The sequence below is a fragment of the Entelurus aequoreus genome, linkage group LG04 (assembly GCF_033978785.1).
Source record: "Entelurus aequoreus isolate RoL-2023_Sb linkage group LG04, RoL_Eaeq_v1.1, whole genome shotgun sequence".
Taxonomy (NCBI): Eukaryota; Metazoa; Chordata; class Actinopteri; order Syngnathiformes; family Syngnathidae; genus Entelurus; species Entelurus aequoreus.
The window spans coordinates 86,494,540-86,516,814 of NC_084734.1; the positions used below are offsets into that span (position 1 = coordinate 86,494,540).

Genomic DNA, 22,275 nt, shown 5'->3' on the forward strand with positions numbered 1-22,275 from the left:
TATATTTTACACTTTATATATAATACGTAATTATTACATATATGTTATATTTTAAAATATTAGTGACTTATATTTATATAGCGCTTTTCTCATAGTGAAAACCCAATATCTAAGTTACATTTAAACCAGTGTGGGTGGCACTGGGAGCAGGTGGGTAAAGTGTCTTGCCCAAGGACACAACGGCAGTGACTAGGTTGGCAGAAGCAGGGCTCGAACCTGGAACCCTCAAGTTGCTGGCACGGCCACTCTACCAACCGAGCTATACCGCCCCAAATCTTAACATCCTTTCATTTTCTCAAAACTCGACAGTGCGCTTTATTACCCGGTGCGTCTAAAGTACGGACTAATTTTGGTTGTGCTTACCGACCTGGAAGCTGTAATGTAAGCTGCGGTGTAATGATAAGTGTGACCAGTAGATGGCAGTCACACATAAGAGATACGCGTAGACTGCACTATGACTCAAGTAAACAACACCAACATTGTATATGTTCCATGGAAAATATAGAACATTACACACGGCGCTCAGAAATCTATCAAATGGTTTAGTACGACTTTGGTAAGCTATGAAGCCGCACCGCTTGATGAATTGTACTGTGCTTCAACATACCAGTATTATTATGGTGTGTATAAGGTAAGACATATCTGGCGTTTTGTTTCGCATTATTATGAAAAAGCAACTTTTCCTACCTTCTGGTACTTGCTGATCTGTATTTGGGATCTGCATAAGTCCTGAAAATTTGCACACGTCCGCTTTTGTAGTTCGTGCCGACGCCGTAGTCGATAAGCTTCTTCTTTTCCTCTATCTTCTTGTTATGGGACATTCATCCTCCGCTGTTGCCATTTCTAATATAAAGTAGTGTAAAGTTCTTACTTATATCTGTCAGTAAACTCGCCATGAAAGCGCTAAAACATACCGGTGTAGTGAGTTTACATTATTCACCCGAGGAACTTTAGTTATTAGAGACTTCTTACTTATATCTGTCAGTAAACTCGCCATGAAAGCGCTAAAACATACCGGCGTAGTGATTTTACATTATTCACCCGAGGAACTTTAGTTATTAGAGACTTCTTACTTATATCTGCCAGTAAACTCGCCATGAAAGCGCTAAAACATACCGGCATAGTGAGTTTACATTATTCACCCGAGGAACTTTAGTTATTAGAGACTTCTTACTTATATCTGTCAGTAAACTCGCCATGAAAGCGCTAAAACATACCGGCGTAGTGAGTTTACATTATTCACCCGAGGAACTTTAGTTATTTGAGACTTCTTACTTATATCTGTCAGTAAACTCGCCATGAAAGCGCTAAAACATACCGGCGTAGTGAGTTTACTTATAATTCGGAGCGCCCTAAGATCCGGAAAATACGGTATGTAAATTAGCCGGAATCTTTTTTTAAGCCGTTTTTAGTCCGGAATTTACAGTATCTTCAATATTTCCGCTTTCAGTTATTTCCTATTGACCATATTAGGTCGAATTGTGTGTTGGAAGGGATTGTGTTCTATCTCAGGGTAAAAAACAAGAGTCTCTATGCGGCCTCCTCCTGACTAACAGTAATAGGTGCCGCCGTCTGGCATTTACATTTGGATCGGTGCCCAAGAGTGGGCAGAGTTAGTGCCCCCCCCCCCCCCCCCCCGTGGAACGAGACCTGTCGGAGAGCTTTTTCAAGCAAATTGCCGTGATGACAATACACTCTGCACACTTACTACGCTCACATGGTTGTCATTAGCCCAGACTTGAAGACTGTTTGTGTCCATGTGGTGCAGGTAATGAATGTACAGGTACATGTGTGTACAACATGTGTGTGTTCTTGTATTTCTACCCTTCTTGAGACATCAACAAGGAAAAGTAGCTTCCATATGAGGAGGTGTGAACAAGTTAGGACCACAATCATGGTCCCAATACGGAAAAACCATTGCATCTAATAGAGAATGTCTCATTTGCACCCCTGGTGGTGAAATCTATCAACTATAGGGTGGTCCCAAAAAGGAGGGATTTTTCAAATTGACTGTGTGTCGGTTTTAAAAGTGCTCCCACTCTGGTCAACATATGAAATAACAAGTGTGTGTAATAAATAGAAATGCGTCCCTTTTGGCCAAAATTAATTTAAAAAAATTGAAATAAATATGTATGTAGAGACATACTGTAATAACGTGACGTAAATAATGTTTAAAAACCAATTACAAACAAAAAATTCAACAACAAAATGAACTAAAAGCTTGCCTTTTTCTCACAATGTGTCGACTTTTTTCTTATAAAATTGGGAACAATTTCTCATATTCTTTCTGTTTCTGTAATATTGCAATATTTTCTCGTAAAATTATTACTTTACGTAAAATTATTACAAAAATTTTTTTTTTTTTAATTAATAGAGATATTATCAGCCGATAAATGCTTTAAAATGTAATATCGGAAATTATCGGTATCGGTTTTTTATTATCGGTATCGTTTTTTTTGTGTTTTTTTTGTTTTTTATTAAATCAACATAAAAAACACAAGATACACTTACAATTTGTGCACCAACCCAAAAAAACCTCCCTCCCCCATTTACACTCATTCACACAAAAGGGTTGTTTCTTTCTGTTATTAATATTCTGGTTCCTACATTATATATCAATATATATCAATACAGTCTGCAAGGGATACAGTCCGTAAGCACACATGATTGTGCGTGCTGCTGCTCCACTAATAGTACTAACCTTTAACAGTTAATTTGACTCATTTTCATTCATTACTAGTTTCTATGTAACTGTTTTTATATTGTTTTACTTTCTTTTTTATTCAAGAAAATGTTTTTAATTTATTTATCTTATTTTATTTTATTTAAAAAAACAACAACCTTATCTTCACCATACCTGGTTGTCCAAATTAGGCATACTAATGTGTTAATTCCACGACTGTATATATCGGTATCGGTTGATATCGGTATCGGTAATTAAAGAGTTGGACAATATCGGAATATCGGCAAAAAGCCATTATCGGACATCCCTAAAAATGAACCAAAAGCAGTTTTTTTCTCACAATGTGTCAACTTTTTTCTTATAAAATTGGGAACAATTTCCCATATTGTTTCTGTATTATTGTGTGATATATTGTCATAAAATAATTACTTTTTTTTATTGTAAAAATGGTGACATCTGTCATATAAAATTCTGACTTTTATCACAATATTGCCAAATTTTTTTTGTTGTTCTTGTAAAATAGTGACATTTTTTGAGTAAAATTTTGACTTTTGTCATAATTTTGCCAAGTAAAATTCCGATTATTATAATATTGCCAAAATTTTAAAGTTTTCTTATAAAATTGTGACTTGTTGAGTAAAATTACGACTCTTTTCATGAAATTGCCAACATTTGAAGCTTTTCTTGTAAAATTGCAACTTTTATTGGGTAAAATTCCAATTTTTATCAAAATATTGCACAAAAGTTCAGTTTTTCTTGTAAAAATGTATAATGTTATAATAACAATCGGAATTTTACTTGGCAAAATTATGACAAAAGTCATAATTTTACTCAAAAAAATTCTGACTTTTATCACAATATTGCCAATTTTGTTTTGTTGTTCTTGTATAGTGAAATTTTTTGAGTAAAATTTTGACTTTTGTCATAAGTTTGCCAAGTAAAATTCCGATTATTATAATATCGCCAAAATGTTAAAGTTTTCTTATAAAATTGTGACTTTTGTTGAGTAAAATTACCACTCTTTTCATGAAATTGCCCACATTTGAAGCTTTTCTTGTAAAATTGCAACTTTTATTGGGTAAAATTCTAATTTTTATCAAAATATTGCACAAAGGTTCAGTTTTTCTTGTAAAAATTTTTACTTGCGTTGAGTAAAATTACCACTTTTAGTTTTTCTTAGGAAACTGTGACCTTTTTCTTTTGAAATTCCAACTCAATTTTCACAGCAAGCTTGTTTATGTTCGCATAGTATGTATATATTATTAATGTTGTAAATACACATCCTTATATATCTAGAAAGGGTGGTCCTAAAGAGGTAGGCATTATTCGGAGGTCTCAAGAAGGTAACAAATACAAGAATATCTGTGTGTGTGTGTGCCCTGTGTGTGTGTGTGTGTTTGTGTACGGTGTTAATGGCAAACACCTGAAGCTTGTAAGACGCACCGCCTGGTTGTGAAGAAGTGTCACAAGAGTGTCCTCCAAAGGTCTTATTGATGAAAGCAGGCTTCAACGTGAGCAACCAGGCTGAAATGTCGCCCCCTGTTGGGCCCCCGTGCTGATGCAATGCTGAGAGGTGAGCACCCTGATGTTGGAGGGCAAAAGTTGTCATGGCAGAAATGTCACTCATGCCGCATGTGGCGCTGTATCTCTCGCCCACACACACACGCACACACACACACACACACACACACACACACACGTACACACACACAAACATTCTTGTATTTGTTACCTTCTTGAGACCTCCGAAAAATGCCTACCTCTTTAGAACCACCCTATCTATCTATCTATCTATCTATGCAGCCCTTTGAGACACTTGTGATTTAGGGGTATATAAATAAACATTGATTGATTGATTTAGATATATAAAGATTTGTATTTACAACATTAATAATATATACATAATATGCAAATATAAAAAAGCTTGTTGGAATTTCACAAGAAAAACTTAGAATTTTGTCAGTATTATAATAAAAGTCGCAATTTTACTTAAGGCAAGTTAAAATTTTACAAGGAAAACTGAACATTTGTGCAATGTTATGATAAAATTTGGAATTGTATTTAATAACAGTCGCAATTTTACAGGAAAAGCTTAAAATGTTTGGCGATTTTATGAAAAGAGTCGTCATTTTACTCGACAAAAGTCCCAATTTTATAAGAGAACTTTCCAATTTTGGCAATATTGGAAGCTATTGACTGTGTTGATTTGAAAAGTTCTCCCCCTCTGGTCAACATATGAAATAACAAGTGTGTGTAAGAAATGGAAATGCGCCCCTTCTGGCCAAAATTAATAAAAAATAAAAATAAATTATATAGAGACATACTGTAATAACTTGAAGTAAATAATGACGATTAAAAACCCATTACAAACAAAACAATAAAAAAAATAATTATGAACTAAAAGCAGTTTTTTCTCGTAAAATATTTACTTTTTTTATGTAAAAATGGCGACATTTGTCATATAAAATTCTGATTTTTATCGCAATATTGCCAATTTTTTTGTTCTTGGAAAATTGTGACAATTTTTTCGAGTAAAATTATGACTTTTGTCATAATTTTGCCAAGTAAAATTCTAATTATTATAATATTGCCAAAATTGGAAAGTTGTCATATAAAATTGTGACTTTTGTCGAGTAAAATGACGACTCTCCTCATAAAATCGCCAACATTTTAAGTTGTTCTTGTAAAATTGTGACTGTTATTGAGTAAAATTCTAACTTTTATCATAATATTGCACAAATGTTCAGTTGTCACAATTTTCCAAGAACAAAACAATTGGCAATATTGCGATAAAAATCAGAATTTTATATGACAAATGTCGCCATTTTTACATTAAAAAAGTAAATATTTTACGAGAAAATATCACACAGTAATACAGAAACAATATGGGAAATTGTTCCCAATTTTATAAGAAAAAAGTTGACACTGAGAAAAAAACTGCTTTTAGTTAATAATTATTTTTTTTATTTTTTTGTTTGTAATGGGTTTTTAATCGTCATTATTTACTTCAAGTTATTACAGTATGTCTCCATATAATTTATTTTTATTTTTTTATTAATTTTGGCCAAAAGGGACGCATTTCAATTTCTTACACACACTTGTTATTTCATATGTTGACCAGAGGGGGAGCACTTTTCAAATCAACACAGTCAATTTGGAAAAATCCGTCCTTTTTGGGACCACCCTAATGTTGATAGATTTCACCACCAGGGGTGCAAATGAGACATTCTCTATTAGATGCAATGTTTTTTCCGTATTGGGACCATGATTTATGTCATCACTTGTTCACACCTCCTCATATGGACGCTACTTTTCCTTGTTGATGTCTCAAGAAGGGTAGAAATAAAAGAACACACACACACACACACACACACACACACACACACACACACACACACACACACACACGCACACACACACACACACACACACTTGTAATTGTTACCTTCTTGAGACCTCCGAATAATGCCTACCTCTTTAGGACCAGCCTTTCTAGATATATAAAGATTTGTATTTCCAACATTAATAACATATACATACTATGCAAATATAAAAAAATCTAGTAGTGAAAAATGAGAATTTCACAAGAAAAACTTAGAATTTTGGCAGTATTATAATAATAAAAGTCGTAATTTTACAAGGAAAACTGAACATTTGTGCAATATTATGATAAAAGTTAGAATTTTACTCAATAACAGTCACAGTTTTACAAGAACAACTTAAAATGTTGGCGATTTTATGAAGAGAGTCGTAATTTTACTCGACAAAAGTCACAATTTTATATGACAACTTTCCAATTTTGGCAATATTATAATTTGAATTTTACTTGGCAAAATTATGACAAGTCATAATTTTACTCAACATTTTCACAATTTTCCGAGAACAAAACAATTGGCAATATTGTGATAAAAGTCAGAATTTTATATGACAAATGTCGCCATTTTTACATTAAAAAAAGCAATTATTTTATGACAAAATATCACACAATAATACAGAAACAATATGGGAAATTGTTCCCAATTTTATAAGAAACAAATTGACACATTGTGAGAAAAAAACTGCTTTTAGTTAATATTTTTGTTTGTTTTTTTTGTAATAGGTTTTTAATCGTCATTATTTACTTCAAGTTATTACAGTAGGTCTCTATATAATTTATTTTTATTTTTTATTAATTTTGGCCAGAAGGGGCGCATTTCAATTTCTTACACACACTTGTTATTTCATATTTTGACCAGAGGGGGAGCACTTTTCAAATCAACACAGTCAATTTGGAAAAATCCCTCCTTTTTGGGACCACCCTAATGTTGATAGATTTCACCACCAGGGGTGCAAATGAGACATTCTCTATTAGAGGCAATGGTTTTTCCGTATTGGGACCATGATTTATGTCATCACTTGTTCACACCTCCTCATATGGACGCTACTTTTCCTTGTTGATGTCTCAAGAAGGGTAGAACTAAAAGAACACACACACACACTCTTGTATTTGTTACCTTCTCGAGACCTCCGAATAATGCCTACCTCTTTAGGACCACCCTTTCTAGATATATAAAGATTTGTATTTCCAACATTAATAATATATACATACTATGCAAATATAAAAAAATCTAGTAGTGAAAAATGAGAATTTCACAAGAAAAACATAGAATTTTGGCAGTATTATAATAATAAAAGTCGTAATTTTACAAGGAAAACTGAACATGTGTGCAATATTATGATAAAAGTTAGAATTTTACTCAATAACAGTCACAATTTTACAAGAACAACTTAAAATGTTGGCGATTTTATGAAGAGAGTCGTAATTTTACTCGACAAAAGTCACAATTTTATATGACAACTTTCCAATTTTGGCAATATTATAATCATTTGAATTTTACTTGGCAAAATTATGACAAAAGTCATAATTTTACTCAAAAAAATTGTCACAATTTTCCAAGAACAAAACAATTGGCAATATTGCGATAAAAATCAGAATTTTATATGACAAATGTCGCCATGTTTACATAAAAAAAGTAAATATTTTACGAGAAAATATCACACAATAATACAGAAACAATATGGGAAATTGTTCCCAATTTTATAAGAAAAAAGTTGACACATTGTGAGAAAAAAAAACTGCTTTTAGTTAAAAATTATTTTTTTTATTTTTTTGTTTGTAATGGGGTTTTAATCGTCATTATTTACTTCAAGTTATTACAATATGTCTCTATATAATTTATTTTTATTTTTTATTAATTTTGGCCAAAAGGGGCGCATTTCAATTTCTTACACACACTTGTTATTTCATATGTTGACCAGAGGGGGAGCACTTTTCAAATCAACACAGTCAATTTGGAAAAATCCCTCCTTTTTGGGACCACCCTAATGTTGATAGATTTCACCACCAGGGGTGCAAATGAGACATACTCTATTAGAGGCAATGGTTTTTCCGTATTGGGACCATGATTTATGTCATCACTTGTTCACACCTCCTCATATGGACGCTACTTTTCCTTGTTGATGTCTCAAGAAGGGTAGAACTAAAAGAACACACACACACACTCTTGTATTTATTACCTTCTTGAGACCTCCGAATAATGCCTACCTCTTTAGGACCAGCCTTTCTAGATATATAAAGATTTGTATGTCCAACATTAATAATATATACATACTATGCAAATATAAAAAAATCTAGTAGTGAAAAATGAGAATTTCACAAGAAAAACTTGGAATTTTGGCAGTATTATAATAATAGTCGTAATTTTACAAGGAAAACTGAACATTTGTGCAATATTATGATAAAAGTTACAATTTTACTCAATAACAGTCACAATTTTACAAGAACAACTTAAAATGATGGCGATTTTATGAAGAGAGTCGTAATTTTACTCGACAAAAGTCACAATTTTATATGACAACTTTCCAATTTTGGCAATATTATAATCATTTGAATTTTACTTGGCAAAATTATGACAAAAGTCATAATTTTACTCAAAAAAATTGTCACAATTTTCCAAGAACAAAACAATTGGCAATATTGCGATAAAAATCAGAATTTTATATGACAAATGTCGCCATTTTTACATAAAAAAAAGTAAATATTTTACGAGAAAATATCACACAATAATACAGAAACAATATGGGAAATTGTTCCCAATTTTATAAGAAAAAAGTTGACACATTGTGAGAAAAAAACTGCTTTTAGTTAATATTTTTGTTATTTTTTTTTTGTAATAGGTTTTTAATCGTCATTATTTACTTCAAGTTATTACAGTATGTCTCTATATAATTTATTTTTATTTTTTATTAATTTTGGCCAGAAGGGGCGCATTTCAATTTCTTACACACACTTGTTATTTCATATGTTGACCAGAGGGGGAGCACTTTTAAAATCAACACAGTCAATTTGGAAAAATCCCTACTTTTTGGGACCACCCTAATGTTGATAGATTTCACCACCAGGGGTGCAAATGAGACATTCTCTATAAGAGGCAATGGTTTTTCCGTATTGGGACCATGATTTATGTCATCACTTGTTCACACCTCCTCATATGGACGCTACTTTTCCTTGTTGATGTCTCAAGAAGGGTAGAACTAAAAGAACACACACACACACACACTCTTGTATTTGTTACCTTCTTGAGACCTCCGAATAATGCCTACCTCTTTAGAACCACCCTTTCTAGATATATAAAGATTTGTATTTCCAACATTAATAATATATACATACTATGCAAATATAAAAAATCTAGTAGTGAAAAATGAGAATTTCACAAGAAAAACTTTGAATTTTGGCAGTATTATAATAATAAAAGTCGTCATTTTACAAGGAAAACTGAACATTTGTGCAATATTATGATAAAAGTTAGAATTTTACTCATAACAGTCACAATTTTACAAGAACAACTTAAAATGTTGGCGATTTTATGAAGAGTCGTAATTTTACTCGACAAAAGTCACAATTTTATATGACAACTTTCCAATTTTGGCAATATTATAATAATTAGAATTTTACTTGGCAAAATTATGACAAAAGTCATAATTTTACTCAACATTTTCACAATTTTCCGAGAACAAAAAAATTGGCAATATTGTGCTAAAAGTCAGAATTTTATATGACAAATGTCGCCATTTTTACATTAAAAAAGTAAATATTTTACGAGAAAATATCACACAATAATACAGAAACAATATGGGAAATTGTTCCCAATTTTATAAGAAAAAAGTTGACACATTGTGAGAAAAAAAATTAATCTTTTTTTATTTTTTTGTTTGTAATGGGTTTTTAATCGTCATTATTTACTTCAAGTTATTACAGTATGTCTCTATATAATTTATTTTTATTTTTTATTAATTTTGGCCAAAAGGGACACATTTCAATTTCTTACACACACTTGTTATTTCATATGTTGACCAGAGGGGGAGCACTTTTAAAATCAACAGTCAATTTGGAAAAATCCGTCCTTTTTGGGACCACCCTAATGTTGATAGATTTCACCACCAGGGGTGCAAATGAGACATTCTCTATTAGATGCAATGTTTTTTTCCGTATTGGGACCATGATTTATGTCATCACTTGTTCACACCTCCTCATATGGACGCTACTTTGATGTCTCAAGAAGGGTAGGAATACAAGAACACACACACACGAGATCACGGATGCCTCGGAGATGAGCTTCACGTTTCAAATGTGGTGCTAAAGAGAGAGGAGGGTCTCTCCTTACAGTGTCGTGTTGAGAGAGGAGCCGCCGTCGGCCCCCTCAAAGACTTTGCATCAATTTATGGGACGCGTGCATGTGAGGCAGGAGGAGCATCAGGGGCCGGCTCCTGGCATAAACACTCTATGAGGGCCATGGCCACATGACCAGAGAGGCTCTGACCACGTTCGAAAAAAAAGTATTTGGATGTTTTTATTGCTTGTCAGTAAGGGACGGGTATCGAATTCGGTATTTTTATAGGCACCGACCGGGTATAGATGTATATACTGTAAAAAAATCAAACATATTTTGATACCTTGGTTGAACGTATCAAACACTTGGCAAGGAAACAAACACTCAGACTGCCTTTAAGTAATGTTAGTTTTTCATGCCAACAAAGCAAGTGTGCCTGCTCGAAAACACTCAAATGTACGGCAAGGCTTCACTTTTCAAAGCGCGATGCTAATTTACATCGGATTTGCCGCAGACATGCTACCGCGATTAGCATTAGCGGTTTTACATGGCGACGTCGACGGCTCCGAACGTGGCAATGAAAACGGCGACTGAGACGCACGTTGCAAATCGAACAGACGGGGCTTGATTTGCTAAAAAGGTGCGCGTGTACTAAAACACGTGCAAACTTGCTAGCGCATGCAAAGTTTGACTACTAAACTCGTGAGCAGAGGATTGTGTTTCTCTAGAGAGCGGAATAAAGGAGCGCAATCCGTGTAGCGTGCGGAATATATGCTGATTATCGGAACGCCCGCAATACCGGGAGAAGAAAACGCAAATATAATTATTCCGCACACGCAGTTTCATTTATCAAGACTGAAACTTAACTGCGAATGCTATGTTTTAGTCTTTATTCAGCACGTATTTGGCAGCAGCTCCATCCTACGTGGGCTTGTCAACATATATGGGCTGCCAAAAATAAAAAAACGTCAGCCATATGGTCCATTCAGCAATATCATTTTATAACTATATAGCTGTTGGATGACTTAAGGGGCTGATTAATACCAATTAAATTGACACGTTTAGTTTTTTCCTATTAACATATCGCCTATGTGGAAAATAAACTTCTTGCAATATGCATTTTCTTGCATGTTGTTTTTCACATGTGTGTCCTTGGCGAAAGCCCCGTAGAATACACGCAAAAAAACATATTTAAATAAGACGATCTGCAAAATTTTTTATTGCACACGCAAGCAACACGCCCACTCTTCGTACACATTAAGTCATAGATTGCACACACTGTTTAGCGCCTGGTATTTTGAATCTTAGTACTGTAGATCAGGCCCACGGTGTGTAGTAAGTACTATACTTACGGTATAAGGCTCTACAAAAGACAAGCTTCAGCTTAATGGCAAAGACTACTCACTGACTAGGCAACACTGCCATCTAGTGTCTTGGAATTGCGACTGCATGCAAAGTTTACTATGTAATACTTACAAATGAGACTCAAAAGTGTAAGACAAGATATAACAACTGCTAAACTTTGAATGTTTCAGTATTAATTTAAAAAAAGATTGTATTATTAAAACAAATTAGCATTGATTAAGTACTGAACATTGGTACCCGTCCTTACGAATGAAGCACTTTAAGTAGTGTGTATGTTTCTTTATTACAAACCCCGTTTCCATATGAGTTGGGAAATTGTGTTAAATGTAAATATAAACGGAATACAATGATTTGCTAATCATTTTCAAGCCATATTCAGTTGAATATGCTACAAAGACAACATATTTGATGTTCAAACTCATAAACTTTATTTTTTTTTGGCAAATAATAATGAACTTAGAATTTCATGGCTGCAACACGTGCCAAAGTAGTTGGGAAAGGGCATGTTCACCACTGTGTTACATGGCCTTTCCTTTTAACAACACTCAGTAAAGGTTTGGGAACTGAGGAGACACATTTTTGAAGCTTCTCAGGTGGAATTCTTTCCCGTTCTTGCTTGATGTACAGCTTAAGTTGTTCAACAGTCCGGGGGTCTCCCTTCTGCTATTTTAGGTGCCACACATTTTCAATGGGAGACAGGTCTGGACTACAGGCAGGCCAGTCTAGTACCCGCACTCTTTTACTATGAAGCCACGTTGATGTAACACGTGGCTTGGCATTGTCTTGCTGAAATAAGCAGGGGCGTCCATGGTAACGTTGCTTGGATGGCAACATATGTTGCTCCAAAAGCTGTATGTACCTTTCAGTATTAATGGTGCCTTCACAGATGTGTAAGTTACCCATGTCTTGGCCACTAATACACCCCCATACCATCACACATGCTGCCTTTTACACTTTGCGCCTAGAACAATCCGGATGGTTCTTTTCCTCTTTGGTCCGGAGGACACGACGTCCACAGTTTCCAAAAACAATTTATAAATGTGGACTCGTCAGACCACAGAACACTTTTCCACTTTGTATCAGTCCATCTTAGATGAGCTCAGGCCCAGCGAAGCCGACGGCGTTTCTGGGTGTTGTTGATAAACGGTTTTCGCCTTGCATAGGAGAGTTTTAACTTGCACTTACAGATGTAGCGACCAACTGTAGTTACTGACAGTGGGTTTCTGAAGTGTTCCTGAGCCCATGTGGTGATATCCTTTACACACTGATGTCGCTTGTTGATGCAGTACAGCCTGAGGGATGGAAGGTCACGGGCTTAGCTGCTTACGTGCAGTGATTTCTCCACATTCTCTGAACCCTTTGATGATATTACGGAGCGTAGATGGTGAAATCCCTAAATTCCTTGCAATAGCTGCTTGAGAAAGGTTTTTCTTAAACTGTTCAACAATTTCCTCACGCATTTGTTGACAAAGTGGTGACCCTCGCCCCATCCTTGTTTGTGAATGACTGAGCATTTCATGGAATCTACTTTTATACCCAATCATGGCACCCACCTGTTCCCAATTAGCCTGCACACCTGTGGGATGTTCCAAATAAGTGTTTGATGAGCATTCCTCAACTTTATCAGTATTTATTGCCACCTTTCACAACTTCTTTGTCACGTGTTGCTGCCATCAAATTCTAAAGTTAATGATTATTTGCAAAAAAAAAAAATGTTTATCAGTTTGAACATCAAATATGTTGTCTTTGTAGCATATTCAACTGAATATGGCTTGAAAAGGATTTGCAAATCGTTGTATTCTGTTTATATTTACATCTAACACAATTTCCCAACTCATATGGAAACGGGGTTTGTAAATCTGATTCATCACTTATTATATTTCTTTATTGGTTCAAATTAACTAATTTGTCATTTTTGTATTTTTATTTATAAACCTCTCTCTTGTGCAATTTAATAGGCCGCTATAAAATCTTGTGAACCCCCCCTGCCCCCCACAAAAAAAAAGACGTGCTAGCGCATTGTAAAACTTATTTTTTCCCGTTTGTTGCGTGCCACACAAAGAAAAAACCAGGACATGGTTCATGCCCTGAGCAGGACAACAAAGCAGCACAACGTGCAGAAAAAGAACAACAAAATCTATATTGCGCAATCTAATTGCGGGGATGAAAACAAAGGAGGTCCAGAGGCTCCCCGGCTGCAGCAACAAACAAGCTTGGCTTCCAAGTACACAACACGCAATATGCCAGAGCTCGACGGCAGAAAAGGGGCAAAAATGAAGAAGTTGCACATTAGACAGCTCAACTCAAAAAAATGCATGAAAATTCAAGAAACAGGCTGGTCCCAGTCAACTTTTTATGAGGCGCATGCATTGCAGCACGACTTACATTAACAGCATCAGTAGCGTTGGCTGTGCACGGTCCAGTCAGCACTCCATCTTGGCACGCACACACACACACAAACCTACACACACACTGCAAAACAGAATGTGTTGACTACAGGCCAGAAATTCCACTTGTGAACAACTTTCACCTGCTCTAACGGCTGCCTTTCACACCCTTACAGTATGAGGGTGAGGGTTTAAAAAGCCAGATGACGTTATCGTCTAAATTGGCATGATTGGCCATGACGCACAGGGCCGGTCCGACCGTAGGCGCCACGCCAGTGCCACAAATGTTGGAGGGAAACAAAAAAAAAAAAAAAAAAAAGTTGGTACTATTATTTCTAAAAACATAAAATAATCACACGTTAATTAAAATGCAAAGTAAAGCCTATTTAATAGAAATATAATTTGTTACAACATTACGATGCCCCCTCCCCCGGCACGGTGCGCCCCCTCCCTTCCCGTATCATGACTTTTTTTGGACGTCACCACATCAAAAAAAATCAACACAAGATGTCAAAACGGCCAAAACTGTCAGGTGCCCAGGGAAGAAAAAAGAGAAAAGAAGAGGAGAAACGAGAAAAAGACAGGAGGTAGAAGGTAGGTAACGCTAGCCTACATGAAATTATTTGTCTGTTACAGAATGTGATAGCAACCTGGCTTTTTAGCATTAAGCTAATGTTACATGATTCGGCAATTGCTAATCGATAAATAGCTAGTTCTGTTTTAACGTCGGGTTAATATTGTGGAGGGGGCTAAATTGTTATGGAAAATAATAATGTAACGTTAGGTAATTACAGTACTCCCTGGTGTACAGTAATTTGTAAGTCATTCTAGTTAATGCAATATTAAAAAGCACAAATAGAGAACTCTTTAGGATCCCCTTTTTTTCTAATATAGTTAAAGTCATACTGGTTTGATATCTTGTTTTGTGCAGTGCCTTATTTATATTGTATTTTTAATTTATTTTATGCAACTTGTTGACACGTTTTATTTTGTGTTTATGTATGTAAAAAATATTGTATTTCATATATTCATTTTTTATTTTTTGTATTCATTTATTTATCCATAGTTTTTTTTATCTTGTTAACAATTCTGATTGTTAATTTGCTTTCTTTAAGTAAAAAAAAAAAGGTCAAAGACAAAGCTATTCGGTTTCTTGTGAGTATATACACTTCACTGCCGATGTGGGGGGGGGCGCCACCTAAAATCTTGCCTAGGGCGCCAGATTGGTTAGGGCCGGGCCTGATGACGCATGTAACTGTAAAGCACAAGTGTCAAACTCAAGGCCCGGGGGCCAGAAGTGGCCCGTCGCTTCATTTTATTTGGCCCTCGAAAGCCTGGAAATAAAATGTATCAATAAAGTAATGTAACTTTTCTTACGAAATGTATTCCTTATTTCTATTTTGGTAGAAAAAAAAAAAATGTAGTCCATGTGATCGCAAATTATGTTAACTTAAATATTGTCTAATTATGCAAAAATATATTATCATACATTCAAACCATTTTTTAAAATATAAATAAATACTAATAATGATTTAAAAGCAAGTTATCCGTTACATTGTGCAATATAAAAGTAGCAATAGATTTCATGGTAAAATTGTGAAATGTGCTGTGGTTTTTGCAGCATTTTTTCTCTAAATTAAAAAAACAGTATTTTTTTTTTTTCTGTAATAAACTGTGGTGCCGTTTTGGCATTTACAGTAATACACCGAAAAATCTACAGTTGTTGATTTGCGTTAAAAAATAAAACAAAAAAAAATGGCAGCTCAGGTGCCATAATTTTACTGTAAAATTGCAGGGTTTTTTTTATTTAAAAGTTTAAAAAAACAAATGTAAATTTTACAGTAGAATTCTAGCAACTGAGCTGCCTTTTTTACCATAAAAACAGCAGTACTGTTTTTCCATTTACAGTAATATACACTACATTTTGAGGTGAAATTATTGCAATTTAGCATATTTTTTTTACATTTTAGTTGTTTTTTTTAATTACTAAAAAAAAAAAAGGTGTAATAATTGTATTCACTGTTAGAAGTAGCCCTCTGGGGCCAAACATTACTGCGATGTGGCCCTCAGTGAAAACGACGTTGACACCTTTGCTGTAATGGATGTTGTAGAAGAGACAAATGGTGAGTAAAAAAAATAAATATTATGGAGACATTGTAATGTGGTAATGGTGACAGGTAGCACCAAATGTACTCGTGGGGGGTCGTGACTAATAAATGAATATTGTGATAACTTTTCTTTGACTTTCACACCACTAGAAATGAACATTGATGTTCAAGGCAGCACATATTTAAATGCAGTGAGACACCAGTTGAATACTTTTGTGCAGCATGAGTGTTTTTAATGAAGATAGGTTGACTTATTTTTACACTTGTTGGAATTATTGTTACCGTATTTTCCCGACTATAGAGGGCACTGTTATATAAACTGCACCCACTAAATTTTAGGGGGAAAAAAATTGTTTACCATATATTAGCCCCACCGGACTATAAGCCGCAGATATATACGTGATGAAATGTGTTATTTACACAGAAAGATTCAGTAAAGGTTTATTTATATAACCTCATTATTTTCAAACGGTGTCATGTCATATATGACATGACACACACACAGACACACACACACACATATACATATATATATATACATACACACATATATATATATATACACACACACATACATATATATATATATATACACATATATACATACATACACATATATATATATACACACACACACACACACACACACACACACACACACATATATATATATATACATACACACACGTGCATGCATATATGCATACACACATACATGCATATATATGCATACACACATGCATGCATGCATACATACATGCATGTGCATGTATGCATATGCATACATGCACATGCATACATACATACATGCATATACATGTATGCATATGCATACATACATACATATACACATGCATATACATGTATGCATACATACATACACACATATGCATACATACATATACATATGCATACATACATACACATATATGCATACATACAGTACATATACAGTATATACATATATGTGCATACATACATATATGCATACATTCATACATACATACATAAACACATATGCATACATACATACATATGCATACATACATACATACATACATATACCTGTATATGCATACATATTTACATATATACATACACATATATATGCATACATATATACATTTATATATACACACATATACATACACATATATACATACATACAAATACATATATACATACATACTTATATACACACATGTATGCATACATACATACATACACATATATATACACACACATATACACATTTAGATACACATATATATATATATAAACATACATATATACATACATACTTATATACACACATATATGCATACATACATATATACACACACACATATAGACACTTAGATACACATATATAAAAATACATATATACATACATAAATACCACATGCAACTTTAAAAAAATATATTCATTTGGAAAAAGAAACAGTTCATTAATTCTCACATTTATTAAATTAAATGTCTGCAAAACTGGACCATAAGTGCCTTAAAATAAGGAGCTGGTCGGATCTCTCAATAAGGTGGCTCGCTGCAGAACTGCCTGCATTACGTTATTTACAATAAATACATAAATTGACGTTTACTAATCAACTCTATGATCGTCCACGTCCCAATTGCGATGCATCTAAAAATCTATTATTTCCCCCATCTTTAATATATATGCATATACATATATACACATTTTATTTTTAGGCCATATTGCCCAAGTCTAGATTGGGACGCAGCTGGAGGGAGCGAAGCGTGGAGGAGGTCTCTTGCAGGTAAATACATTTCTCATTTTCAAGTCAAAAAGGGGATTGTGGACTGTCCGTGAAGCAAAATCTATGCAAAACATGGACCAAAGCACCACCATTAAAAGGTTATGTAGACCAGTGGTCCCCAACCACCGGTCCGCGGACTGCTACCGGTCCGCGGACCGATTGGTACCGGGCCGCGCAAGAAATAAAAATAAAAAATAAAAAAAAAAAATAAAATTAAAAAAAAATTATTTTTATTTTTTATTAAATCAACAAAAACACTACATATAAATATTGTGTATGTGTATGTCAATATAGATCAATACAGTCTGCAGGTATACAGTCCGTAAGCACACATGATTGTATTTCTTTATGAAAAAAAAAAATGAAAAAAAAAAATGAAAAAAAAAATCAAAATTTTCAAGCGTTGACCGGTCCCCAGCTACAAAAACATTGGGCACCACTGATGTAGACCACAACAAAGCGCTTTAAATGTACATGAAAAATCATGCTATGACCTCTTTAACCCAATTAGAAGATGTCCCTCACACACAGCAGTGTGATCCAGCAGCAACACTGGGACACAAAAGTTGTTAGCAAACAACAAAGGAGGAGTTTTGATGCTAGTTTGAAGTTAATGCAGCTATATTTTTCCAAGAACAGGACTTCAAAATTAAGGATTCTCTTACATTCCGGCCAACACTTGATAACTTCTGCACCTTATGTGGTTTCCTCTTGCAAACCCAATAAAAGTTGAGCCAACTCCACACAAAGACGTGTATAAATGCAACACTTCCATCGCAGTGATGTGGGAATGAAGAGCGCGGTACACAACGTGCATCACATGCTGTCCCCTGCATTGGGAATCCAACTGGATCAAAGAGAGCATCTCCCACTCACTGACAGGAGTGTTTGACTGCTGCTGTCAAAATAAGAGCTCACATCATACTTAAAGACTCCGACAGAAGGGGAAAACACGTCCAGTTCAGAGAAAATGGGCTTTTGGCAGTCTGACCCATTCACAGTGATTGGCATTGACACACACACACACACACACACACACACAACACACACACACACACAACATACCTGGTGGACAGGCGCACTCTTGGCCGACATCTCGCGTTGATCGCATCTTCGGCACGAGCATCATGACTTTCTGCAGACGAACAATGAGCATTACAAGAAATGTACAGTACAGCACAAAGCAGACGTAAATATGCAGTCACAAGATTGGTGATGTGAAAGCTAAGGTAAGTGGTGATGTTGGACCAGGAGACCCAAGCACGGGGACCCCTGGGACTTTGTTAGAATTGTTTATTGTACCATTATGTAACTTAGAACAAAAAGACATCGTAAATGTTAATATCAATCAATCAAAGTTTACTTATATAGCCCTAAATCACGAGTGTCTCAAAGGGCTGCACAAGCCGCAACGACATCCTGGGCTCAGATCCCACATCAGGGCAAGGAAAAAACTCAACCCAATGGGATGACAATGAGAAACCTTGGAGGGGACTGCAGATGTGGGGAACTCACCCCTGGGCGACCGGTGCAATGGACGTCGAGTGGATCTAGCATAATATTGTGAGAGTCCAGTCCATAGTGGATCTAGCATAATAGTGGGGGTCCAGTCCATAGTGGATCTAACATAATATTGTGAGAGTCCAGTCCATAGTGGATCTAGCATAATAGTGGGGGTCCAGTCCATAGTGGATCTAACATAATATTGTGAGAGTCCAGTCCATAGTGGATCTAACATAATATTGTGAGAGTCCAGTCCATAGTGGATCTAACATAATAGTGAGAGTCCAGTCCATAGTGGATATAACATAATATTGTGAGAGTCCAGTCCATAGTGGATCTAGCATAATAGTGAGAGTCCAGTCCATAGTGGATCTAACATAATAGTGTGAGAGTCCAGTCCATAGTGGATCTAGCATAATAGTGTGAGAGTCCAGTCCATAGTGGATCTAGCATAATAGTGTGAGAGTCCAGTCCATAGTGGATCTAGCATAATATTGTGAGAGTCCAGTCCATAGTGGATCTAGCATAATATTGTGAGAGTCCAGTCCATAGTGGATCTAGCATAATAGTGGGGGTCCAGTCCATAGTGGATCTAACATAATATTGTGAGAGTCCAGTCCATAGTGGATCTAACATAATATTGTGAGAGTCCAGTCCATAGTGGATCTAACATAATAGTGAGAGTCCAGTCCATAGTGGATATAACATAATATTGTGAGAGTCCAGTCCATAGTGGATCTAGCATAATATTGTGAGAGTCCAGTCCATAGTGGATCTAACATAATCGTGAGAGTCCAGTCCATAGTGGATCTAACATAATAGTGTGAGAGTCCAGTCCATAGTGGATCTAGCATAATAGTGTGAGAGTCCAGTCCATAGTGGATCTAGCATAATAGTGTGAGAGTCCAGTCCATAGTGGATCTAGCATAATAGTGGGGGTCCAGTCCATAGTGGATCTAACATAATATTGTGAGAGTCCGGTCCATAGTGGATCTAACATAATAGTGTGAGAGTCCAGTCCATAGTGGATGTAACATAATATTGTGAGAGTCCAGTCCATAGTGGATCTAACATAATAGTGAGAGAGTCCAGTCCATAGTGGATCTAGCATAATATTGTGAGAGTCCAGTCCATAGTGGATCTAACATAATCGTGAGAGTCCAGTCTATAGTGGATCTAGCATAATATTGTGAGAGTCCAGTCCATAGTGGATCTAAAATAATAGTGTGAGAGTCCAGTCCATAGTGGATCTAACATAATAGTGTGAGAGTCCAGTCCATAGTGGATCTAACATAATAGTGTGAGAGTCCAGTCTATAGTGGATCTAGCATAATATTGTGAGAGTCCAGTCCATAGTGGATCTAACATAATCGTGAGAGTCCAGTCTATAGTGGATCTAGCATAATATGTGAGAGTCCAGTCCATAGTGGATCTAACATAATAGTGTGAGAGTCCAGTCCATAGTGGATCTAACATAATAGTGTGAGAGTCCAGTCCATAGTGGATCTAACATAATAGTGTGAGAATCCAGTCCATAGTGGATCTAGCATAATAGTGTGAGAGTCTAGTCCATAGTGGATATAATAATAGTAATGGTACAATGTGTTTGCTCATTGGCTCAGAAGGCTAATTGATGATTAGAAAACCCTTGTGCAATCATGTTCACACATATGAAAACAGTTTAGCTCGTTACAGAAGCCACAAAACTGACCTTCCTTTGAGCAGATTGAGTTTCTGGAGCATCACATTTGTGGGGTCAATCAAACGCTCAAAATGGCCAGAAAAAGAGAACTTTCATCTGAAACTCGACAGTCTATTCTTGTTCTTAGAAATGAAGGCTATTCCACTAAATTGTTTGGGTGACCCCAAACTTTTGAACGGTAGTGTATGTGTGTATTCTCCTTGGAGACAATAAAGCAAATTATTATTATTAAACATGATTATGTAACACAGTCCAAATTGGAGAGACGTCACTAATACTGAACACCTACACAATTAAGCAGAATATTTCAAGCATTCCTCCAATCAGGTCTCAGTCTTCTCCCCATTAAGTGTAAGTGCAGTGGTTAGTTTCACGGCCATCATGTCAAGTTAATTGCACTTCAGACCACAAACTAATTGCGCACATGCAAGTCTGCTTGAGAACTCCACAATTACCAGAAAACCGCGTGCGTAAATTACACCACTTTTTTTTCTTTTTTTTTTTACGCACAGCGCGTAAAGTGACGATGAGGAGTATGACGAGTACCTCTTCCAGGAGTTTCCCCACGGAGGCGCTCAGGCTCCCATCCTGGTTGAGGAGAGCCCCGAGCGGCGGGTGGAGGGCGGGCGCTCGGTCCATCTCCATCTGCAGCCGCTGCTCCAGCCGGTGCGTCTTGAGGCCCATCAGCAGACACAGGCTGATGGAGCAGAGGGACAGCAGCGTGCACACGGCGAGGGGCGGACCGGGAGACCAGCGGTGGACAGCCGGCTTGGGTGCGCACTGACCCGCGGGGTGCTTGTTGTCCCCCGCCGAGTCGCCGAAAGAGTCCATGCTTGAAATCCTGCTTTGGAAGTTGGAAAGAGCGGTTGAAAAAAAAAATGAAAAAATAAAAAAAAACGAGATATTGGTGTCTCAGAGCGGCGCTACATCCACATCATCCGGCTCGAGTTCTACGAAGCCCCGGCTTGTGCACCGGGTTTACACCGCAAACAGATGCTGGAGAGGCGGATCCCAGAACGATGCGAGGAGGCGGCCGCGGTTATCGTGGAGCTGGCGGCGTCCTGGTGTGACTCAAGTCAGCAACTGCCGATGCATCCAATTGT

At 36.0% G+C, this 22,275-nt stretch overlaps 1 protein-coding gene across 1 annotated transcript in view; it reads right to left on the reverse strand.

Annotated features, from left to right (window-relative positions):
* LOC133649231 (collagen alpha-1(XXIII) chain-like) overlaps positions 1–22,255 on the reverse strand; it is a 661,501-nt gene extending 639,246 nt beyond the window's left edge. Inside the window, 2 exon segments of the mRNA XM_062046061.1 lie at positions 19,033–19,102; positions 21,719–22,255. Of these exon segments, the coding sequence (XP_061902045.1) occupies positions 19,033–19,102; positions 21,719–22,003 (355 nt within the window). The 5' untranslated portion in view covers positions 22,004–22,255.
* Between the last annotated feature and the right edge of the window lie 20 nt (positions 22,256–22,275).